Genomic DNA, 26732 nt, shown 5'->3' on the forward strand with positions numbered 1-26732 from the left:
CCACGAAAGCACCGAAGGTCAAACCGTTCAAAAGCACCGAAGGTCAAGCCGTTTCGAACCGACAGGACTACGAACGAGGTCGACATTTTGAACACGAGCCAGGAGGCAAATCCAAACTATAAGTATATAATTTCGGCCTAAGGTGTGATTTTTTCAAACCCAAAGTCTCTGAGGCGTGTTATTAAAGTTGATGGATTGAATGTTGGGTCCTCAGACCATTAAGAAAGTTATAAGCTCTCGACGAGCTATACGACTCCCAACAGCTGTGGCGATGATCGCTGACAGCCAGTTGAAAGCTTAATATAAAATTCTGATGCAATGGCGTCGTTCGATCTCGCCTCTCTCTCTCTCTCTGTAGCGTTAATTCGTCATTAAAATGCAATTAATCCCCGGTCCTTCTACTACTACGACAGCTAGTGACGACCTGGAGAGCGAAGAAGAAGAGGAGTAAGTAACGTAGTTTCCCGGGAGCTTTCGGAGCGAGAGGACCAACCCAAAATCGGGACCCCACTAAGGATTCCGCCAAGGCCCCAAGGATTCCCGAAGCTCCAGAGAACGTGCGCCGCAGGAAAAATGAAGTAATGTGTTCTCTTCTAAGCTTTCATCATCCTGGTTTGTTTCAGTTATACCGAATAGATAAATACGAGATATCTATGGTTATATAGGAAGTGGAATATGAGATTTAGACCTATGAGGTCACTTGGCGCTGAACGAAAAGCAGAGAAAAGGAGGTTTGCAAGGTGCAACAGGAGGAAAACCTCACAGCAGTTGCACTACGAAACAGTTGTTAAGAGAAGGGGGTCGAGGGAGAGTAAGATGGGAAGAAAGAGAATACGAATGGAAGTACAGTAAAAGAAATGAAAGGGGTTGCAGCTAAGGACCTATGGGAGTGACGCTGCCAAGAACATTAAGTAATGCTTACGGTGCACAGCGTGAGGTGCACTCACGGCAACTTAAGTGATAAGGGTTTCCATACGGTTAGGGTCTTGGAAATGGATTCCAGAATTTCCCGAATTCCAGAATGAGAATGAATCAGATTACCACTCCTTATTCCTTCAATGTATTCCATGCAGAACAGCACAGGAATCTACAAAAAAAAAAAAAAAAAGGTTGTTGTCAGAGGGGGCTGAGCAACAACCACTGTAAGATTAGTAGTTACTGTTATTACTAATTAGAAAATAAAAAGCCTCTTCATAATCATTTGGCACAAGTCCTCCACAGGGTCCAACGACTTGAATTTCAAGCTTCCAAAGAATATGGAATAGGATGTTTATGATTCCATCATTAGAATAAAAATGTAAAAAAAAAAAAATAACTAACTGTGCATATTAAACAGCACAGAACAATTATTTCTAATAGAATATAATGTGTTTATTTTAATTTTCGTTGCTGCAACAATACTCTATTTGGCCGTAGATTTTAGCATGCGCCCTGAATAAGCTGGGGGTCCGATCACGCCTTGTAACTGCTGACGAAAACAGAAAGTACAGAAAGAAGATCAGTTACTAGACAAGAACAAGGTTTAGGAAAGTAAGATGGAAGAGAGAGACTATGAAAGGAGGTACAGTAAAAGGAACGAGAGGGGTTGCAGCTAGGGGCCTAAGGAAGGCACGCTGCAAAGAAATTTAAAAAGTAATGCCTACAGTGCAACGCATGAGGCGTACTGACACGTTACATTTTGTGGCTTCAGTCCACTTTCATTTTCCTTCTAATTTTTTTTTTTTTTTTTTTTTTTTTTGCATGAATGAATTTTACTGAAAAAAAATTAAAAGTCGATATTTTCTCAATTCCATCTTTTTTTTTTTTTTTTTGCCTGAATGAATTTTAGTGAAAAAAAGTTAATATTTCCGCGGTTCCATTTCGGGACTAGCGTCCTTGACACCTGATGCGAGATAATTATGTGAACAAGAGAAAATACCAACCATTTAACTTGAGTGCAGCAAGTGATCGAGTTTTCCACATTAAATGTGTCCTTGGAATGTCGTATAGTATGTACTATAACTGAACCATGAAAATTTGGAACTTGAGGAATGATATAAATAAAGGCAACAGCCATGAATTAAAGTGAAACCATGGAGTACCACTGCAAGGCCTTTCGACTCCTGTCCTTTACTGAGCTTAGTTAAGGACTTTCCTTCGTGGCTATATATATATAATATATATATAATTATATATATCTATATATATATATATATATAATATATATATATATATATATATATATTATAATATATAATATATATATTATACCGGGAGGAAGTGGTAGAATGTTGGCTTAAGGGGAGAGAGAGAGAGAGAGAGAGAGAAGAGAGAGAGAGAGAGAGAGAGAGAGAGAGAGAGAAAATTACAACTCCACCTCTCTCCCTCACACAACCAGTATCTTTATCACTTCTTTCATTCAGAGAGAGAGAGAGAGAGAGAGAGAGAGAGAGAGAGAGAGAGAGAGAGAGAGAGAGAGAGAGAGAGAGAGACTTACCTCTTTCCCTCACACAGCCAATTCCTCTCTCCATTATTCCCTTCCATCGGCATTTTCTCCTTCCCTTAATCTCTCCTACCAATAATTCATCTCTTATCTTATTTCTCCTCACCCCAAATTACTCTCCCCTATACCAACCCAACACCAATTTCCCGCCACTTTATTCAATTCTTCCATCAATTTCTATCTTCCCCATTCCATTCTCTCTCTATAGTAAAGAACTGTTATGTAATGGTGGAGATTAAGACGCAAGAAAGAGAATATGAACGGAGATATAGCAAAAACAATGGAAGGGGTCGCAGCTAGTGCCCTGCGGGACGCTACAAAGAACCTTAGGCAACGCCTGAACAGTGCTCTAACCATCTCATGCCACTGAATAAATAGTAGACGGTATTGGTAGATTCTGATTAACATGATCGTCTTCTTCTTTCTACAGGACTTTCGTGATCTGGTCTCTAGTATGCTTGGGCATTGCCTCAGCTCTCACCTGGCAAGAGAAATATGACATCTGGTCCGGTGATCTGGTAAGGAAACTGTTCTTTTCGTCTGGGTATAACTTGCAGTAGTACTGTAGTACTTCAAGTCTCAGGAGTCGTTGCCAGTCTAGAACTGATATCTGTGCAATACACTTATATTACTTTTTTCTAGTAGGACAACATTATTATTATTATTATTATTATTATTATTATTCAGAAGATATACCAGATGAACTTTTCGGAAGTACTTCACATTTCCCTTGGCTGGAAGTATCCAAATTTGACAGTCTTAAAAGCTTATAAATTATTATTATTTTTCAGAAGATGAACCCTAGTCACATGGAACAAGCTCACCAAAGGGGCCACTGACGTGAAATTCAAGATTCCAAAGAATATTATGGTGTTCTTTAGGAAGAAGTAAGATGAGGTAAGGGGAAATATAGAAAGAAAAAATAAATGAATAAATTAGCAAAAATTACAGTTAAGGAAGCCAACCAAAAACTACAATACTTTAAGTATTTGGTTGGCTTCCTTAACTGTAATTTTTGCTAATTTATTCATTTATTTTTTTTCTTTCTGTATTTTCCCTTACCTCGTCTTACTTCTTCCTAATGAACACCATAATATTCTTTGGAATCTTGAATTTCACGTCAGTGGCCCCTTTGGTGGGCTTGTTCCATGTGACTAGGGTTCATCTTCTGAAAAATAATAATAATTTATAAGCTTTTAAGACATTCTGTCAAATTTGGATACTTTCAGGCAAGGGAAATGTGAAGTACTTCCGAAAAGTTCATCTGTTATATCTTCTGAATAATAATAATATTGTTGTCCTACTAGAAAAAAGTAGTTTAAGTGTATTGCACAGATATCAGTTCTAGACTGGCCTGGCAATAGCTCCGGGGATGATTCAATTATATTGTCTAAAGAGAACGTGTAAACACAAATGATAGATTCCAAAGTATTTATAAGTAAACAATTCAAAGGTGGTTTTGCACTTAATTTACCAGTTATTATTCTTGAACTGCAATATATCTTCTTGGGGTTACGTGTGCTCTTTAGATAATATTCATTTGAAAAAATAAAGAGAACGATCCCCTCCAAAAGCTAATCAAATAATCTTCAAGTCCAACTTTTTTTGTGGACTTTTTTTTCTTGCGTTAAAAAACTAGGTAAAGTTATTTATCGTCTTTATAAAACCATAGAGATCTTACCCTGACCCAACCTAGGGGGCGCCAATATCTCCTCCTTAACAGTAACCTTAGTCAGGGGTCAAAGTCCCCTCCTTTTTTTTCTCCTAATCAGGCGTCAATGAATCTTGAAATGGCTTTGAAGCTTTTTCTAGTTTTTTTTTCTATCCTGCAATCGTATGAGACAAATAGACCTTTTAGATTGAAACTATTTAGAAATAAGTATTTTTGACTGAAAAATATCTTAAATACGTATTTTAGACTGAAAATGTCTAGAAATACGTATTTTGGACAAAAAAATATTCAAAAATATCCAGAAATATATATTTTACCCTGAAACACCTAAAAATGTGCATTTTGACTGAAAATAATTAGAAATACATAATTTATGTTGGAAAATATTTATAAATATTAGGACTTGTGCCTTGTATGATAAGGCGCCCTATGAGGTAATGTTAGACTTGCGATAATCTATACGCTAAGTCGGTTGGTATTGCACTTCCATCTTCAATGGAGTGTTTTGGGGTTTGTAGATCACTTACGAAGTCGGGATTATCTTCTTGTTTATGACGATGATGTGTTAAACTCATGGTGAGGAGGTTCTTGTAGAAAACACGAAGTATAAAAATAGATATATTCTTCTGAAGTTTTACATGCTGAAGATCAGATATGATTGTACAAGTCTTCTAATAACAATAGCTTGATCGCTTCTGCCAATGATGATGGCTACTTCTGTTCTCTCTACATGATAAAGCTTAGGTAAAGAGATACAGGTCTTCTAATGACGATAGCTAACTCTGTTCTCCTGTCTACCATCTCTGTTACAAGTTATGAAGGAACAGACAGTAGTTCGAACATATGAACATACATACAATGACATAGTTTCATACGAACACACAATCAAATGAGACACGCTACAGATCACGTAGGCCGTTTGAATTATGGGTCGGGGTAGTTGTCTCAAGCAGGGAGCTTGGACTAATGTTTATAAACAATTAAATGACTACAGGTGACGGCATGTTATCTTAGCCTACATACTTATTGTATACGTCATCTTTAGCGTCTCTAGTCTGATCACATTCCTGCAAGCAATCTTTTATATATATATGGACTAACATTCCATATTTTTATTATGTAAGCTCGGTCAGCTACCAAAACCAACTACTGAATAATACTCAAACTTGACTTGCATTTGACTTATAGGAGTGTGATACAGACACTATGTGAATATATATATAAGTAAATAAAAATTCATTGTGTACATGAATTGATTCAAGTAATAAAATATAAAACAATGATATAGGTAAATAATAGTGATCACGTGATATATAATGATACAGTTTTTCACTTCATCTCATTAAGATACATATGCTACAGAAAATACTAATGTACTCTGATAATTGCATAGAATGAAGATTAACATGATAAAAATCATATTTTAACTGATAAAAAATTTCATATATGAATTGATAAAATTATTAATGTTTATGCTGATTGATTCGTTGATTTTTATGCCAACTGTTATATATCTGATTCATTAATCCATATACTAACTCATATATAACTGCAGATATTGGTAAGATAAAAGGTAACAGATTGATTATAGGCTACCTGATTTGTTTATACATATGTATATGGATTCATATAATTATGATTAATATATGTGCACTTTAAATAGATTCCTATTGCGTACACGCAAAGATATATTTCGATTCCGTTATTTATGATCATTTATATATAGATTCCTAGTGCGTACACGCAAAAAATATATTTCGATTCTGTTATTTATGATCATTTATATATATGGATACATGATACTTTATATATATAGGATACATGACCGAGGTTATACTACTTCACTTTTAACTAGAGTTCGAACAACTTTTCGTCCATTACACAGTTCCAGACAACCACCTATAGCCAAATGAAACGGCCTATTTCACAGGGTTAAAACAAGGGGAAAATTTGCCTGGGCGGGTCCAACGTTCTATTTTGCGCTCATACTTATTCTCTGCATCCTAAGCTACACGATTACGTTCGCGATGAAATAAAAAAAACATCCCCAGCACGAGTCCTTCGCCAGCAAAGTAGAGTTGAATATCCTTCGGGTCGTAATTGTCGGAAGTATGTCCCTTTCGTAGTCGATTTCCACAGCCGCCGGAGCATTCCGCATTAAAACGAGATTAACGACGGGATACGGTGTCGGTCGAAGAAGTCCAAGAAATTCCTTTCACATTGTAGGCGGTTGTTACTTGACTGTAGTCATCCGCAGCGACGAACGATTTTTTGAAGTTGCGATGTGAAACTCTCGTACTGCAGGATACTGTAACCAGGTTCCATTAATCAGCCTGCAAGTGAAATTATACTTGTCACAAGGGCAAAGTAAATTCAGACAACATCCAAATACAGGGGAGGGGAGAGAGCCATTTAGACCGCAGACGTAACCCACATGAATTCGCTGATATTTTGGAATTCAAAAGAATCCGCTGTACAAACTTTTTTATCCATGCATTAACAATGAGTGAACCTATCCAGGTCTTATGATGACTTGTAAAAATATCCATAATTTAATAAAAAATAAATAAATATCATTACGAATCTCAAAGAAAATTTGATATTACTGATAGTAAGTTTACTAGACAACAAGAAGTGGAAAAACACGGAGCTAATTGTAAGATTGCCAGGCAACATAAGAGTCAAAGAGAAGATTAATCATGATTCTATGTGCCCTAACAAAAGTTTCATATTCAATTTTCTCGTGCGCATCCTCTGAGGTTAACTTTTAAAACATTATTAATAGGTAGGAGATGCAACGAAAAACCCACTATGTAACTAATTTCTATATAAACTTTGGGTTTTTCAAGAAAATGTAACATTTTCCCATGAATGTGATTTACCTGGATTGTAATAAGCTAATGTTGCAAGTAAATAATCCATATCCATATCGTGATACTTCTAAATGTCTATGAGGTTCAGAAAAAATTAATTCATTTTGATGTTATAGAAATTCTATTTCCTTATTTTGTTTATTAATTTTAAAATGATTGCAAGTTGCATTGCGCACACCGATAGACACCTGTACCTAATGTCTGCCTTGCCCATGAGAAGTTCGGGCTAAGCATTCCTTTCTCCAGTCAATCTGCTTTTGCAAGCAGAGACGACACACAGATGAAGCCTGTGTAAGCAGATTATTGAGGTTAAAAGGAACAAATGCTGATACGGCAATGATGACGTCGTCACTTGGCAGGAGATTGCTCTCAGCCAGCTAAGAGTTACGTTACTTGCTGTAATAAATACGACTTTAGGATAATTTTTTTGTTTTTTAATACTCGACCCACATGAGAAGAATGTCTGAAAAAAAAAACAGTACCAAAATTGAACAATATATTAGTTTCATGTTGGAAAACTGCATGATTATGTTAAATTAAATATTCCTTATTGAAACTAATGAAAAAGGTTTCCATACAAATTCTAAATATATTATTAGCCCTGTATAAGATTCATATAGGATTATTCCATAGATAACATTTTCACTTCTAGACTTCCTGACTTTAAAATCTCTTTTATTCTATTTTATTTATTTATTTATTTATTTATTTATTTATTATTTATTATTTTTTTTTTCATTGACTACGAATATAAATCACCGGGACAGACAATATGTCAGTAGGTTTTGGATATGTGTTTGAACTTTTAGCTTATTTGTCATTACTAAAGCGTTAAGTTAGAGTTCAAATCTTTACGCATATATTTTTGGATATTTAATTAATCTATGGTTACGTCTTGCTTATCGATTTTATCGTGATTCCTTTTTTATTATAATTTGTAACCCTTCCGACTTCTTACGGAGTGTATTATATTGACTCCACTTGTATCCATATTTATTTTATTTTTTTATTATTTATTTATTTATATATATATATGATTTGATAAATTAATGGTTGGCTTGAATATGTGGAAAAGTGTTCTAGCGGCGTACCGTATAAGGCTACTTGCGGCATCAATTCTATAGATACAAGATATAAATGATAAAGGTATTTAAAACCGCGAGAACCGCTATAATCCAGTTCGGATCCAATATTACGAGTTGTAACTCGTAAGACATTGACACTTCCTATTTAATTATCCGTTATTCTACCAAACCGATTGACTCTGGGTGATAAAATATATTATTGGTTTTCTTAATGGAAAGGAATTCACACAACGCGTTATGGAGATTATTATTGATTTACACCACCCGAGTCACATTATCATGTGTTGAATTCCATGTTTACTGATTTAGCACTCATAAATATTCCTAATGCACTCAATTGCGGTGTTTGTTTTTAGTGCTATTATAATTCTATATAACGTGTCAAGGAACTATAACCACTAAGAAGTTTCATTCCCCTCTGTCAGACTCATAATTCTGTTAATAATTCTACGTATTTTCTTTCAAGGATTGATTTGGCACAGGATAGGCCCTTAACTGACAGGTGTCTTAGTGTGTCCCTTGTTTTCATGACACGTGTTACAATCAGTTATGTGCTTTTTATATCTGTAAGCATTGTAGGCCAGTAAAACAGTGATTTGGCTTTCTGTGACATAGGAGGGAACCCTGGATGATGGAATGCAACCAGTTTAGGACGATTGGTATGAAAGAGATTATTACTACTACCTGGTCGTTAGTCCTCTGCTGTGTTCTTCGGGTTTTCCTCGTCACGGACCTACATATAATATTACATTTGATTACATTATTCTGATACACATACTTTAAATATACTTTTGCTTTAGGGTTTCTGCTCGAAGTGTTTATTGTTTTTGCTTAGCCGCTGACCCTGTTTCTGTTCGAAGTGTTTATTGTTTTGGGTTAGGTCTGTTGACTCTTGCTTTGTTCAGTTTGTAACAGTTCTGCGCTCCAACCCAGATATTCAATGCTCGCGATCTCTTGGGTTAAGGAATTTTCTTGTTTAGATACGGTTTTAACAATAGGCACGGATGTTTCTATATCTTTTAGTATAATTAATGGTTCTTCGCAGTATGGTGCGGGATTGCGGGATAATGCGTCGGCTATGATATTTGCTTTCCCAGGTAGATATCTTATCTTGGCTCCAAAGACCTGAATGATCATTTGTCACCGAGTTCCTTTTGGACTGTGATTAAAGCCTTTGAAAAACTCGGTAAAGGACTCATGTTCAGTAAGGACTTTATCAGGATAGCCATAGATTATGAACTTAAAATGTACTAGTGAGTTAAAGATACCTAGCCCTTCCTTGCCTATTACTGTATATTTACTTTCAGAGGGCTTTAGTTTACGTGAATAAAAAAGCTATAGGGAAGAACTGTTTATCATATTGCTGAAGTAGTATCCCTCTTACCCCTTGGTCTGAGGCGTCTGTTGCAATAAAAAAAAATTCCTTATTTAAATCAGGGATTTTTAAGTTAGGTAAGCTGCATTATTCCGCTTTTAAGATATCGAACGCCTGTTGATGCTTTTTAGATCATAATCAATCTACGCTCTTCTTCGTAAGATCTGTTAAAGGGGCTGTCATGATTGAAGAGTTACATATTTACATACGATTGTAATACCCACTAAAGCGCGAAAGTGCTGTATCTCCCTTTTACGTTAATAGGTACCGGAAAGTTATGAATAGCCGACACCTTACCATGGACTACTTTAAGACCTTGACTAGACACATAAAACCTAGATAAACATGTTCGGTTTTAAAAAAACTCACATTTAGATATTTTACTCTGAGATTATTTGTCTTTGTCTCTGTAGCACTAGCTCTACTTTATGTGAATGTACTTCTAAGGTATTAGAAAAGATTACAAGATCATCCATATAGGCATGTAGGTTATCCCCTAAAAGTCTCCAAACACTATATTGTAATTGGGGCGCAACGTAAGCCGGAGGCATACGTAAAAAATTGATAATGTCCCCTGAGTGTGCTGAAAACGGTGTATGAGGTACAATCACTTAGGTAATGGTATCAGGTAAAAGCCTTTAAGTAAGTCCAAGCTGGTGAAAAATTTATTCTAACCTAACAGAGATAAGATGTCGTCGGTACATGGCACTGGAAACTATCGGGAGTCGTTTCCTTGTTTAAGCGACAGAAATCTACGCAGATACGCCAAGTCCGATCTTTTATGGCATGACGTTTGAGGGAAAAATTATATGGGCTTATTTGATTTCCTAATGACTCCTATTACTAACATTTTTCAACTTCGTCATTTATCTCTATTTTGAAATTTCATTGAGAGTCTATGCGAAGGTACGTATATAGCTTTATGTTTGTCCTTAGACCGTATTTTGTTTTCAATGACATCCGTTTTTCTCCCAGAGATCACTCGCTAGTGGAGAAACTTCCTGGTATTCAGGTAAAAGATAAAAAAAATTTCTGCTGAATCACCTCTGCTTGAATGACTTTACGGATATTACTTTAGATAGATTAACAGAGAGATTCATCCACGACTGATTGGGCGGGATTAAAAGTTAGCAACAATAAAAAAATGCGATATTTATAACTTCCGTATCCACGATATGTATACGTTTGTGGATCACTAGATTAACTTGTTGCTGTGTCAACCGTGTCTAGGGCTTTGTTCGCGGAAATCGTTATATTTCAGAGTGTCGGGAAGGATTAAAATTTCATTTCCCAGCAAAGTCTTTTTACACGCACTAAGACATTCGAGGGTGCATGCTTCTCGAGATTTTGCGTGCAAAGTGCGACTGCGGTTGTGGGAGAATTCTGTTGGGTCATTTGAACAATGTTACGATTTATGAGACAAATGTATAGTTCCTTTATATAAGTTATTATTTGATTAACTGTCTCATTTTTGTTCAAACGGATTTTAATATGTTTGAAGGTTTATAGGATTTCCCTTTGATAAACACGCCTTATTTTGCAGGATGTAAGATAATATTTTGTGTATCCCTAGATGGATATCTTACAATTACACTAGATACAGATCGAATGTTTTTTATAACTATAGAGGTATCTGTAAACGCTCGCTTATCCGGACTTCTCATTAGGGAAGTTCGAACAACAGACGGTGAGTCCGTAAATACAAGATATTACGTGTACTAAAGAAATAAAACAAGATATTCTAATTTTTACGGCGCGTACAGTCTGGCTTTATCCACCACTACTTATAATAACTTACGTATTAAAAAAAAAAAACGAAAACCTGCTCTGATTACTTTATACGGTCGTGTGTTTCATAGGAAAAATCCTTTTTAATTCAAAAAGATATCGGTATGTATAATCCAACATCGCTTTTCCCCACTCTGCTAGAGTCGCTTATTGTGTGGAATTTGCTTTGCTTTGAAAACTTCGGCAGTTTTGACTGACCTTGACCGCTTGACTAGGTGACACAGTCACCGAGTTTGCTTGTTTGATTCTGAACGGGCTACTGTTTCTATTTCTTTTTTGTAATAATTAGGATCCTTCTCTTTATTACCATCGGCAACGTATTGTGTGTTTTTAGCATTATGTTGCTGGTTACGTATAAAGCAATGAATGACGAACTATTAGGAACTGAGCGATTACTAATAAGACAAGTTATCACTACTGCATTCAATATTAACTGTTTGTACTTCATTCTTTGCTAAAATTTGAAATAGTGAGGGATCCTGGTCAGCGCATTTAGCCTGATGAAAGTTTTTTACAGACATGTTATTCCTTGCAATCCAGCCATATTTTTAAAGTTAAGTTGAGTCATTGAGGTTCGATATTTTATATAACTCAAAAAACTCAAGGCTAAAACTGCGATCGGGACTTTGCAAAGGAGCATTTATTGTCATGACCCGAAATAGTGTTACCTCTAATTTATATAGATTTGTACGGGTGTTCCACTTGTTTTTTGTGTGTTTTCTAATCACTACGGTGCTTAACGACCCTATCCATGCATCTGTATAAATACAGACGTCCACTGCGTAAACGCATATTCACTGTTTAATATGATTTGTTACGTAAGGGATTAATAATCACCCAAAATGATAAAATTAACATAGTATATGATTATGATATTTCAGTAGAACTTCTGGAAACAGACACTCAATGATAAAAAACTCGCAGTAGCGAAATCTCAATGATGTAGATAATTTCTGTAAAAAAGTAAGATTAAGAATGTCTCGTAACTTCAGCCACAGGAATAACGAAATTCGACCTGCAAAGGAAACACTCAAAGTTACTCCAAATGAATAAAAAATTGTACTTAGCTTGCTTTTGTGGGAAGTCACGGTGTTCCGATAACGACACACGGCCTTGGTCCTCCTTCTCTATTTAGCGGATGACCTGGTTTGGCTTCAGTTTCCCCCGTGCGCGTTGTTTCGATGATTCGAGCCCTTGAAAGATCCGATGCTGCAGACGCGTTCGGTTTGTTTCTTGAAGTGCCGGAAACGCTCACTAACGATGTTTTCTTGAATGATTCTAATGAGAGACGAAGCTTGCGTTGCCGTAGGAAAAAGGACACGTCGGTTTTGTTTCTTGAAGTTATTCACTAACGATGATACAAAGTTGCTTGAAGAATCTCTTGCTTTCGTCGTCGTTAAAGAGTTCTTGTTGTTTTCTGAAGTCGCTCACTAAACGATGATAATAAGTTGCTTGAAGAATCTGCTGCTTTCGTCGTCGTTGAAGAGTTCTTATATGATACTTCATTATTCTGATATTTCTTCGGAGAAGTTGTAGAGTTCTTCTGGTCCACTGCCACCAATATTAGGACTTGTGCCTTGTATGATAAGGCGCCCTATGAGGTAATGTTAGACTTGCGATAATCTATACGCTAAGTCGGTTGGTATTGCACTTCCATCTTCAATGGAGTGATTTGGGGTTTGTAGATCACTTACGAAGTCGGGATTATCTTCTTGTTTATGACGATGATGTGTTAAACTCATGGTGAGGAGGTTCTTGTAGAAAACACGAAGTATAAAAATAGATATATTCTTCTGAAGTTTTACATGCTGAAGATCAGATATGATTGTACAAGTCTTCTAATAACGATAGCTTGATCGCTTCTGCCAATGATGATGGCTACTTCTGTTCTCTCTACATGATAAAGCTTAGGTAAAGAGATACAGGTCTTCTAATGACGATAGCTAACTCTGTTCTCCTGTCTACCATCTCTGTTACAAGTTATGAAGGAACAGACAGTAGTTCGAACATATGAACATACATACAATGACATAGTTTCATACGAACACACAATCAAATGAGACACGCTACAGATCACGTAGGCCGTTTGAATTATGGGTCGGGGTAGTTGTCTCAAGCAGGGAGCTTGGACTAATGTTTATAAACAATTGAATGACTACAGGTGACGGCATGTTATCTTAGCCTACATACTTATTGTATACGTCATCTTTAGCGTCTCTAGTCTGATCACATTCCTGCAAGCAATCTTTTATATATATATGGACTAACATTCCATATTTTTATTATGTAAACACTTACATAAATACGTATTTTAGACTGGCAATATTAAAAAATATATATTCTAGACTGAAAATTACTCAGAAAGAAGTATTTTAGACCAAAAAAGTTTCAGAAATACTTATTTCAGACGGAAAAATATCTAGGAATGTGTATTTCAGACTTATAAACATTAAAAAAATGTATTGTAGACTAAAAAATATCCGGAAATACGTGTTTTAGATTGAAAAATATTTTAAAAATAAGTATTTTAGACTAAAAATATTTATAAATACATAGTTCAGCCTGAAAAATATTGAAAACTACGTTTTTCAGACTGGAAAATATCCGAAAATACGTACTTACTGAAAAATATTTTAAAAATATGTATCTTACACTGAAACAATCCAGAAATACATATTTCACCCTAAAAAATATCTAGAAATCCATATTTCAGACTAAGATATATTGAAAAATACGTATTTTAGACTGAAAATATCCAGAAATACAATTTCAGCCTGACAAATATTGAAAAATACATATTTCAGACTGAAAAATATTTCAAAATTCATGTTTCAGCCTGAAAAATATTGAAAAATACGTATTTCAGACAGAATATATCCAGAAATACATATTTCAGACTGAACAATATCTAGTAATACGTATTTTAGACAGGAAAAATGTAAAAAAAAAAAAAAAAGTCTGTTAGACGAGAATATTGACCCTGCTCTTAAACAGCATCGGCACGATCAACCAACCTCTAAATTGCTACGTTAGAAGATATATTACCTTCCCAAAAACACCTGCTGCTGACTGCTTTATTTAAAGCGTTCTGAGAAATGACTTTTTTGATGTGCGTGAGAAGTCCAGCAAATGGGTGGTGCAGTGGATTAATGAGGTATCAGGGACCCAATATTTGGAATTCGTTCTGGTATGCAAATGACCACTTCAAGTCTGACTGTACGCTCCGATGGCCTTTCAACTGTACGCTGTAGTGGGCTTCCATTCAACTGTACGCTGTAATAGGCTTACATTCAACTAGTATGCTGTGATGGGCTTACGGCAACTGTACGCTGTAATAGGCTTACCTTCAACTGTACGCTGTTATATGCTTACATTCAACTGTACACTGTAATGGGCTTCCATTCAACTGTACACTGTAATGGGCTTCCATTCAACTGTACGCTGTAATGGGCTTCCATTCAACTGTACGCTGTAGTGGGCTTACATTCAACAGTACACTGTAGTGGGCTTACCTTCAACTGTACGCTGTAATGGGCTTACATTCAACAGTACACTGTAGTGGGCTTCCATTCAACTGTACGCTGTAATGGGCTTACATGCAACTGTACGCTATAGTGGGCTTACATTCAACAGTACACTGTAGTGGGCTTACCTTCAACTGTACGCTGTAATGGGCTTACATGCAACTGTACCTGTGATGGGATTACATTCAACTGTACGATGTAATGAGCTTCCATGCAATCTGTATGCTGTGATGGGCTTACATGCAACCACGTATTTTTGAACGGTGATGCTAAGCATAACTTTTAATGTGTTCTCAATGTCTATATTAAAATGACAAGGGAAGCACTTGCATTTCATTTCAGCTAAAGAATAATAATAATAATAATAATAATAATAATAATAATAATAATAATAATAATAATAATAATAATAATATATCGGAAGGAGACCCTCTTTCAAACAAGTTTTATTGAAAGATATTGCTGCATCAGCTGCATTCAACTTGTAAATAGTCTTCTCTATTTTTCTAATAATAGCTTTCTCTCTGCTATTACAACTGGCGAGTATTGCGCCAATATTACTCATCAGGAGGAGTCAATTTCAGGGATAATGGTTACAAATTTATTTATTTGTTACAGTAAATGAACAAATAGGTAAAAATATAAGTTAATATAGTGGCCAACGTTTCTCTCGGTATCATCCGAGCATGATCACGGCAGTGGATTGGAGCAGACTGTTGGTGCTGTCAGGTTCTACTCAATAAGAAAAATAGAGAAGACTATTTACAAGTTGAATGCAGCTGATGCAGCAATATCTTTCAAAATAAAATAAAATAATAATAATAATAATAATAATAATAATAATAATAATAATCATACTATAATGGGCGTAATGTCTGTCTGTCTGTCATTCAATCACGGCCAAACGGCTGGTCACGTGGGCATGAAACTTGGCAGGATTATGGTGGGGACCCCTAATATGGTTTGTAATGGGGTTTCATCCAACCTAACCCCCTCCTTTGTAGGGGGTGAGGGTGAGAAGGGATTCCCTGAAACGGAGCGGTTACTGGCCGTGAAACGAGGCTGGTTATTGCCGGTAGACTTAGTTACTTTACGATTTTTCATACATAATTCTGTACAACTTCCCCAGAGAAAGTCGCGAATATTTCAGCTCGGACACAATAGAAGATGAAAATTATCATCATATCCACAAGATTTTTTTTAATAACTTAAATCCATCGGGACTGCCAGTGCACAAAATAACGTTGAAGAAGTACTACCTGGTAATGTTGCTTCGGAATTTTGATCCTGCAATGGACATTGCAAAGGAACGAGGTACACCGTTATGGAGCTAAACTCCCACGTCATTAAAGCAGTGATAGCAACGGGCCCTCACACGGCAAACGTCTGTTCATCCCCGGATTCCCCTCTGATGCCTTCGGACAACCAGTTTCCGTTTCAGTTACGGCGCAGGCAGTTTCCCATCAACCTGGCCTTCTCATTCACTGCAAACAAGTCGCAGGGCCAGACTTTGGATCGTGTTGGTGTGTTTCTGCCGTCACCCATGTTCACGCATGGCCAACTGTATGTGGCGATGAGCAGAGCAACTGACTCTGCCAACTTGAAATTAAGTTGTGGACAAACTAATAATATTGTGTACAAAGAGGTTCTGTAGTAGGTATGTATAAAATCGCCCTATGTATATTGCTTATTTTAATATTGCTGAACAAATAGTACATATAAATTTTTCACTTCTGCACCCGTATTTTATCACCCATCGTAGATGGGTCAGTTTGCAGTAATAATATAATAATAATAATAATAATAATAATACCTATTTGTGACATTTAGCAAAGGCACTTTTGGTTATTCAACAAAATATAATTATAATTTGTGTAATAAAAATCCATAATCATATAGTAAATTGTATTACTACGCAAAAGTCTGTATTACATAATAATACAGTTTGCTATATATTTGTGGATTTTTATTACACAAACTTTTTTCACGAGCTTGTGAATTTCTTAGCAATAATCGTGTCAAAAAAAATGGTGACAAAATTTACACTGATGTAAGTGAAATAATAATAATAATAATAATATAATAATAATAATAATAATAATAATAATAAGATTGGAGCTGGAGGACTGTGATAAAGCAAAAAAAATTAATAATAATAATAATAATAAACATTTATACTTATCAGTAATATCTAAAGGTAAATATCGAGACACAAAAACTAATTGAACGGATAATTTTTTTTTTAAATAAGACATTACCAGAATACTCCTTGGCTGATATTCTTCCCTCACTCACTCCAGCTTCCAGGGTACGTGATTCAGACGCAAATTCTGGATGGCAGGAAATGCCACTGCAAAGTTCCAGGTCCAACTTCAAATTCCAGTTCGTCATCAGCATCGCCTTCGCTATCATCGTCATCAACATCATTTGCTTTCATAACAGTGACGCCCGGTGAGTTGTCATTTTACATCCCTTTACTGCCTTCACTCTTACACCAAAACTCAGGTCAGTTGCCTCTCTCTTCTGACAGACCCTGGTCAGTTGTCACTGTATTATTCTTCCCCGTCTTCACTCTTACGCCAAACCCTGGTCGGCTGTCACCATATCATCTTTTCCCATCTTCACTCTTGAGCCAACCCTTGTTGAGTTGTCGTTGTATCGTCCTTTCTTGTCTTCACTCTTACACCAATCCCTGGTCAGTCGTTGCTGTATCGTCTTTTCCTGTCTTCACTCTTGAGTCAAACCCCAGTTGAGTCATTATTGTATCAGCTTCTTCCGTCTTCACTCCTGTGCCAAACCCTTGTGATTCGTTATTGTATCATCCTTTCCCATCTTCACTCTTGCTCCAAACCCCAACCAGTCATCACTGCATAGTTCTTTCCTGTCTTCACTCTTGCGCCAAACTCTGGTCTATCGTCACTGCATCATTCTTCTCATCTTCACTCTTGTGCCAAACCCCGGCCAGTCAGCATTGTACATTTAGTCCTTTCCCATGTTCACTCTTGTGCCAAACCCCAGCCATTCAGCATTGTACATTTGGTCCTTTCCCATGTTCACTCTTGTGTCAAACCCTGGCCAGTCGTCACTTTATCTCCTTTCCCATCTTTATTCTTACGCCAATCCCTGGTCAGTAGTCACAGTAGTAGTTTCCTGTCTTCTATCTTGCGCCAAAGCCTGGCCAGTCATCACTGTATTGTACTTTCCCGTCTTCAGTCACGCCAAACATCAGTCAGTTGTCACAGTAACGGCTTTTCCCATCTTTACTCTTGCACCAAACCCTGGCCAGTCGTCACTATATCGTCCTTTTCTGTCTTCATTCTTATTCCAATCCCCGCTCAGTCGTCACTGTATCGTCTTTTCCTGTCTTCATTCTTGCGCCAAACCCCAGTGAGCCATCATTGCATCACCCTTTTCCGTCCTCACTCTTGTGCCAAACCCGGTCAGTCGTCTTCGTATTGCCTCTTCTTATCTTTACTCTTATGCCGAACCCTGGTCAGTCACCATTGTATAATCCTATTCCATCTTCAGCCTTGCACCAAACCCCAGTCAGTCATCACTGTATTGTCCTGTTCTGTCTTCACTCTTATGCCAAACCCATCAGTGTCCTCACTCTTGCACTCCTAGGTTAGTTATCATTTTCAACCAGGTACTTTGTAATCTTTCATAACTCTTAATGATGATGTGATGTGAAACAGTAAAAATAAATTGTCATAAATAAGTTCCTTTCAGGTAGCTTTGATATAATCATTCTAGTACCAAGAACTCTCTGGCAAAAGTATTTCTGCTGTAAGAACATCATGATTCATTCTACTATTTGGGTCTTAGTCATCTCATTCTAGGGCTCAACATTCCTGAAACCTTTTAATCAAACATAAACTACGGGGGTTATAAATAATCTTCTCAAGTAGTGCAATCTTTTTTAGATCTTGTCGTATGATGATAATCAGGATCTTCATTTACTCTAGAGTTTTAACTGAACCAACGCGACCTTTCCTTATCTAAAACTCCCAACCCTTTACCTTAGGTAATGCCTACAGTGCACCGCATAATGTGCACTGATGGCACCACCACCCCCTACGGGATAATGATCTTAGTTCTACATATAAATAACAAAGAAATTAATTCCCAGACTTCTTTTCAGGTACCCCTTGGCCAACTACAACTGCCACCACCCCTGCAACTTCTACACCCACAACAACTTCCCTTACGTCAACTACAACCGGTACACCCACTACAACTTCCCTTACATCAACTATAACCGGTACACCCACTACAACTTCCACTGAGTCAACCACAACCACTATACCCACCACAACCAGTACACCCTCTACAACTTCCACTGAGTCAACTACAACCACTACTCCCTCTACAACTTCCACTACGTCAACCACAATACCAACTACAACCCACTACAACTTCCACTACGTCAACCACACCCACTACAACAACCACACCCACTACAACTTCCACTACATCAACCACAACCACTACACCCACTAACAACCCTCTACTACAACCAACCACATCCGCTAACAACACCCACCCCCACTACAAAACAACCCACACCACTACAACTTCCACTAACAACCAACCACCCCCACCCACTACAACTTCCACTAACATCAAAACCACCCCAACCATACCCCCAACTTACCAACCTCCCTACATCAACCACAACCCCACTCAACCCCCAACACACCCACTGCAACCTTCCACTACAAAACAACCACCACCCACTACAACCCCATTCCCACCTACAAAACCACCCACCCCACCCGCTACAACTTCCCCTACATCAACCAACAACCCACTACCCAACCTCACTAACACCAACACCACCACTTTTACAACCTCCACTACAACAAACCACCACCCACTACCAACAACCACACCCACTTACCACCTTCCACCACATCAAACCACAACCCCAAACCACAACCCCTACAAACCTTCTTACTACGTCAAAACCACACCCACTATCAACCTCCAACTACCCACTTACAACCTTCCACCCTACAACAACCACACCCACTACAACTTCCACTACATCAACCACAACCACTACACCCACTACAACTTCTACTTACGTAACCAACCACCCACCCCTACAACAACCACACCCACTACAACTTCCACTACGTCAACCACAACCACTACACCTACTACAACCTCCACTACATCAACCACACCCACTACAAACAACCAACAACCCACTACCCAAAGTTCCACTACCAACAACACCACACCCACTTACAACTTCCACTACAACAAGACCACCCGCTACCCAACTCCAAAAACTACCAACCCCAACCCACACCACTACAACTTCCACTACATCAACCAAACGAACCTACACCCCTCCAACCTCACCCTACACCAACAACCCACTACAAAACCTCCACTACATCAACACACCACTACTCACTACATCAACCACACCCACTACAACTTCTACTACAACAACCACACCCACTACAACTTCCACTACATCAACCACAACCAGTACAACTACTACAACCACCACTAAGCCAACCACAACCACCACCACAACTACAGCAGCACCAATAAGTAAGTAGCACAAATCTATAAAAATGCCAGCTTTCAAAATTTGTTTGGAGTATACGAAAATATTGATTGCATTCAGGAATAACTCATTAGTTAAAATACTGAATAAAGCTTATCTATCCAAACTAGAGTCAAAACGGTAATGCTCACATTTAAAAACAAAAGGAAACTTTAAAAAAAAAAAAGGGTAAAAGTGGACCTTTCTTTCTTTAGATGTACCCTTGACTTAAAGGTGAGATACTTTAAACAAATGAATAACTTTTACTTTTCTCTCCTCCAGGGTGTGACTTGAATGTTACCGTAGTACCAGGAACGTTGGCGTACTGGTCATCTCCCAACTATCCGGCAAACTACCCAGAGAATATAACTTGTAAGCTCAGAGTAACGGTAAGGCTGCTTAATGATACCCTCTGTTGTTTATGTTTATATTCATATATTCGATTTTAGTTTGCTGTTCTTGTGGCCCCTCCATGCCAACTTTGAGTTCTTACCACACCCCTCTCTCATACCCCCATCCGTCCCTTACCTTAATAAACCTAGGGAAGAAGGTATATTAATGGTTCTAGTTTGAATAGTACCATGTACTCAAAACACTCATTTCAGGCATAAATCAAATAACAATATTAATTGGAAAAATATTTTATTTTAATATTTATTTACAAAAGGAATACAAAACAAGGAATATATGTAGGTACAATTGGCTCTATTTTGAAAGGTTTCAGTGGGTTTCCTGTGACTGGTGCAGGGCTGCCAACTTGTCAATGTTTGGCTTGAAAGCTGTCAGAGCGAGACGTAAATCGCCTTTCTTTCTTTCTTTTTTTTCTATGTCAAGGCGATTTCCTGTCTTTGACAGCAGGTATATCACCCGACTGAAAGCACTCTCAACCAAGTAAGAAGTGGGAAAGGCAAGTAAGAGCAACTTCACATCTTTCCAGAGTAGTGGGTACTTCTTATACACATCTTGATTCATCTTCAGCTTCTGGTGTCCTCCACGCTTGAACCTCGCTTGAGCTGTTTTATTATTCTGAAGTTCAATGAAACTTTCTTGTAGGGTGACATCAACTTCAAATGCATCAGCAATGAAGGGATCCACAAACCAGCGTGGCACAGTCATTTGGAGTAGGTCAGAGAAGCGAGTTTCCATATCATTATGCAACTGCTTCAGATGGTCAACATACACTGCTAGGTCATCATCAAGCAGCTCGGTGGATATAACTGCTTAGGAAGGAAACTGTGCAAACTCCCGTCTTCCAAGGTTCAACCAGAACAGCTTGAGTTTCCCTTTAAATGCAGTAATTGCCTCCTTGCAGGAAAATAGGGTGGAGTCATTTCCTTGAAGCTCTTTGTTCAGATTATTTAGCTTTTCAAATATGTCCGACAGGTAGAAGATGTCACTCTTTGCATCAACAATTTTCTGTCCAAGTTCTGTCCCACTCAAGAAAGATAACACTGCCCCAAAGTGCAACAAAACGATGCAGGCAATTACCCTTAGAGAGCATCTGACTTCACTGTGCAACACAAGTCGTTCAAATTCTTCATTGTTCTTTTCACATTGCTGAAAGAGGCGACCTTGCAGTGCACTCTTTTTTTTCTTTTTATCAAGTTGACAGCCTTGACAACATGCCTATATGCTTCCTGCAGACGTCATAGTTCAGCCTTTCACCACTCTACCACAATCGTTACTGCTTAAAAATTTCATTGACAACTAGAGAGAGAGAGAGAGAGAGAGAGAGAGAGAGAGAGAGAGAGAGAGAGAGAGAGAGAGAGAGAGAATATTTCATTGTCTGCAAAAATTACCAGGTATACTGAATCGAATGATGTTTAAAGCAAACTCAAGCATGATAAACGGAAAATTCCAAGCATAATAATGATTAATTTCAAAATATTACACATACATATATTTTGTGGGTCCTAAATTTTCTGTGGCCCCCCATTTTTCAAATTTAGCCTTGTGGCTTCTGAAAAAATCTTGTGGCCCCCAAGGGGGCCATATGCCCCACGTTGAGAAACATGGGTCTAGAGAACTGTTTGCTCGTATCATGTAAAACATTAACTTATGTAATGGCCAATATCATCCGTGAAAGCACAACAGCCCTGACATACTCGATAATTCTAGCTCAATGTACCTCAGAGGCAACGTTTCGTTTAATCTTCTGTCTGCAGTGGTGATATATAGGCTTAACCATACAAAAGTTGGGATTACAGAATTCATACCATAGGCCAAGCACTGTGACCTACGAAGTCATTCAGCGTTAAAAAAGGAAATGGACAGCAATATTGTCTGAAAGGTGTAACAAGGGGAAAACCTTGCAGTAGCACTATGAACCAATTGTTAGAGAGGGCGGAAAGTCAGATGGAAGAAAGAGAATATGAACGGAGGTAGAGAAAAGTAAGGAAAGAGGTTGCTGCTAGGGAATGAAGGGATACTGCAAAGGACCTTAAGCAATGCCTATAGTGCACCGCGTGAGGTGCACTGACAGCACTCTAACCCCCTACTGGTCACAAAAGTTGGGTTTTTTCATAATTCAAATGACCTTACTGCAAAAATCATTGACATACCATGCAGTACACAACTTTGCATTTTGTTCAATCAGCAATTGGTCTCATTATTCTTAAAAATTTTCATAGGGTACCAGATGTATAATGATGTTGAGTCTGGATGGTGCTGCCGAGATCTTCACGAAGACGTCGATCTGTTCCACGGCACCTGATCGCCTTTTCATGGAAAGCACTACTAAGGACTAGTGAGTAACACAAAAAGAAACTAAAACACATTCAGATTCTGAAGGAAAGGCATGATTTTTCAATTCATGCAAAATAAGCTAAATGTATTTTTCTCACCTAATACTCGCCAACATCATCTCTTAAGCCTATGATATAAATTCAATTTTAACAAATGTATGAACATATACTTTTTCAGCTTTTGTGGAAAATTCCTTTTAAGTACACGGGACTTCGCGACAACAACAGCTGTGACTAGGGTCTTAACCTTTACCACCAGCTCTGCAGATGGAGGGGTCGCTATGGGTTTCAGAATTAAGATCCAAGGTAAGCTCAATTTTGCTTCATTTTATTTTCTTAACTTTTTGGAGCATTTATCAAGAAAAGCTTTAAATGGTTAGTAGGCCTAATGATGCTGGGATGGGTAAGTAACCATTAAGAACATAAAGGAAGTGGAAGCATCAACACTGCAGAACCAATTGAAGACACCACCGTATGAAAATAGGTGGCAGAGAGGTAAAAAGAAAAAATGCATAGCTTATTAATTTTCTAAAACAATCTTTACAATATGTTTTAGTACATTCCCTTGACAGATTTTCACTTGGAATTTTTACTCACTTTTTAAAAGTAATTCCTTCTGTTTGGGTATGTCTTAAGCTTCTCTTTGGCATTTTTTGGGTTGTTAATAAATAAAATCACTTGGTAAATCTGTTGCAATTACATACACCAAAAATATTCAGTACCCAAGAGAAGGACTGACTATTAAGGGTACTACTGCAAGTAATGTGTCAGATGCTTAATCTTCTGTGTGCTATGTCTCCCCAAGCCACAAATATATTCTAACTTTTTTCCTCACCTGTCTTTCAACACTTTCCTCCCTTTTGTTTTACCAGAATTCATTTGGTAATTTTGAACCATGCTTTTGTTAAGTTTTGATCTCTGTGTGTAAAATGTACTTACTTCAACAGGTCTTCACATAAAGTATACAATGATAAACTTCTCAGTTCCAGGTGTCCTTTATTCCTCTGGCCTTTGTGCTGTGAAACAGCCTCCCCCCCAGAGGATGTTGTGCAATTGGAACTCCAAAAGTTCAAGCAAAAAGGCAACACATTACTACCCTTATACTATTCTTGCATTTTGATACATTTTTATCCATTTATTTTCCTTTTTCAATAATTGGTATCTCTTCTTTCCGTATTTCCCTTTACGTACTTCCTCTTACTTCTCCCTGATGTAGACCGTATTCTTTGGAAACTTGAATTCCACATTAACAGCCCCTTAAGTGGGCTTGTTCCATATGAGTAGGTTTCATCTACTAAATAATAATAATAACAATAATATTAATAGTAATTTTCATCCCTTATTTCAGGCTTCTAGAGAAATGCAGAGGTGGCTATCTTCGTCCGGAGATGACATTATACGGATAAGAATATATTCGATGTTTACATTCAACTCAAAATTCACAATGAAAAATAAATCAGGTTTTGAAATGTATTTTTAGACATTAAATACTTTCCTCTCAAAAAAAAAAATTAATTAAAGATGGTAACTGACTCTGAAATTAATTATTCATTTGGTAAAGCTCAATCAAGTTCACCTGAGAGAAAAAATGAAATAAAATCAATTTGCTGTATCAAAGGATTTCATTTACACCCTTTCAGTAACAGATTTAATGTGGTAATAAATACACAGGGATAAAAATATGTACATGAGGAGTTAAAATATATGATTTCAAGCACCAAAAAGCCTAAAAATAAAAAAATAGAGTTTTTTTTTTATTAGTTAGCTTGTTGATACAAGCCCTAAAATTGAGACAGGAAACTGTCAATAACATTTCAAAATTTCTGAAGCATTGAAAAAAATAACCAAGTTAACATATACATAACAATTGTAAACTTTATTGAAAATAAACAATGATCACAGCCAGTACTTCTTAATTACACACAATAAAAACATACAATATCAGGCCCAAACATATAACTCTAGTAAAAGCCAAAATACATGCTGTAACTTGTATAATAAGTACTAAGGAGAAAAATATTTCCTCAGTGTGTTATTACTCGCCTTCACTTTCTTGCTGGGATGACCCTTTCCCTGCACTGTCTTCTTCTTTTTGTTTGTGGTCTTTCCTAGCCCAAGGAAACTACTGCCAGAACTCCCTTGAGGGTTCTGAGAAGCACCAATATCTGATGAATAGTCTTTCTCATGGATGATCTCATCTATTGTTTTCTTGTTTAGACATTCATCTAAATGTTCATTCAGGAGATTTACGTCAAAAAATTCACACTGATTACAGACAGGGCAAGTAAGCATCTCACGATTTTGCACATTTGATGAGTCCATTCTAGCAGGGTTATTTCCAAGATTACTTACACTATCTTCCTTTTCACTGGAACATACAACACTGCTGAATTTTTGACTTGCTGTCACATCTTCCTTGACTGTGGAGTCTACAATTGAATTATCCACAGTATCATCAGTGTCAGATGTTTCGTGCTGAAGTGCAGAACCTTCTAGACATGCATCAACATGGATATTAAACTTTGCAATGGAAGTTGTTTGTATTTCTTTATTGCACACTGGACATTTAAAACTCTTATTTGTGAGAGTATCTTTTGTCCTTTCTGATTTAGTTAAAAAACTATCAATGCAGAGAATTTTACTGTTTCCAGTTTTGCTTGCAACATTGTCATTATCATAGCTGGAAATTCTTAATGAAGTAGTACAAACATTTCCTTTGTCACAAACAGTTTGTTCTGCACTCACATTTTGTACTATTAAATCACAATTATTTTCTAGTTTTTCAGCTATCTCACTAAGAATGTTAGCAGCTGCCTTTGAAGATTTAACAGATTCCAAACTCTTGGAATGACCTGCTTTCGAAAACAGATCAGTAATGGTAACCTGACGAGCTGAACCCACTTCAGAGGAGCTCAATAACGATGACATTCGAACGCCTATCAAACGAAGCGACAGCGGCTCGGGTGATGCGTCCATTTCCTGCTGGAGGAGTCTTCGTGCAGTGGTTATCAGCGCTTCACAAGAGCGGGTAGCTTCTAAGAAGGAATGAGCTTTTGTCTTTACCTTGAAATTGATGGTTTTAATCTTCAAAGTGAAGACCTTACCATGTATATCTTTTTCTGATAACTCATCAGCTAATTCTTGACAAAGATCTTCAATTTGCTGAAAGAGAAAATTCTTATCTGCTGTTCCTCGGAAGGTGGTCTCTGTGCTTATTGATTTTCTGTCTCTTTCTGTCCAGGACTCCAAACTTGTACTGCCTAAACCCAAGACAATTCTCATAAAATAGTTATAGTTTATATCACTGAAAAGGAGCCTCAACAAGCCTCGTTTTTCTAATAAATCAGAGCAAACATTTACTCCTAGAGCACTGAGCTGTTGTTCTGTTACATTTCCAATGCCACTCACCTGGAAGACAAGCAAATCACAAAATTTCAATAAGAATATTTTTTTATGCTCCATAAATATAAACCTCACTAACAATGCTGTGTTAGCTGGGAAAACAGTCAATGAGTCTTCCTTCCTGGTGAATATCCATCACTAGAAGAAGCACCTAACATCATGCCCCAAGGCCATAACTTTCACTGCAAACTGAGACAATTATTGGGAACAGGCCAACTGGAAGG

General features: G+C 37.3%; 2 protein-coding genes across 2 annotated transcripts in view; one reads left to right on the top strand and one right to left on the bottom strand.

Moving 5' to 3' along the window:
- The first annotated feature begins 675 nt into the window (after positions 1–675).
- On the top strand, positions 676–24617 carry LOC135224069 (uncharacterized). Its single transcript, XM_064262983.1, has 6 exons — positions 676–848; positions 20072–20367; positions 20645–20751; positions 22993–23108; positions 23285–23412; positions 24455–24617. Exons 1-6 carry the CDS (start codon positions 676–678, stop codon positions 24460–24462), a joined length of 828 nt encoding a protein of 275 aa, XP_064119053.1. The 3' UTR covers positions 24463–24617.
- The window catches only part of LOC135223862 (DNA polymerase kappa-like), a gene marked incomplete at its 5' end in the record, with an annotated part of 32516 nt that continues 26950 nt past the window's right edge, over positions 21167–26732 (bottom strand). The window contains 1 exon segment of the mRNA XM_064262760.1: positions 21167–26514. Coding sequence (XP_064118830.1) covers positions 25111–26514 — 1404 coding nt within the window.

Source organism: Macrobrachium nipponense, chromosome 10 (genome assembly GCF_015104395.2).
Source record: "Macrobrachium nipponense isolate FS-2020 chromosome 10, ASM1510439v2, whole genome shotgun sequence".
NCBI classification, from domain to species: Eukaryota; Metazoa; Arthropoda; class Malacostraca; order Decapoda; family Palaemonidae; genus Macrobrachium; species Macrobrachium nipponense.

What these genes read in the sequence shown, in the direction of transcription:
- LOC135224069 (XM_064262983.1), top strand. Translation starts at nt 676, where the DNA reads ATGAGATTTAGACCTATGAGGTCACTTGGCGCTGAACGAAAAGCAGAG. An exon ending in AGAATACGAATGGAAGTACA is followed by an intron (nt 849 to 20,071) that starts GTAAAAGAAATG and finishes CACTACAACAAG; the next exon opens with ACCACCCGCTACCCAACTCC. An exon ending in GAAAGCACTACTAAGGACTA is followed by an intron (nt 23,109 to 23,284) that starts GTGAGTAACACA and finishes ATACTTTTTCAG; the next exon opens with CTTTTGTGGAAAATTCCTTT.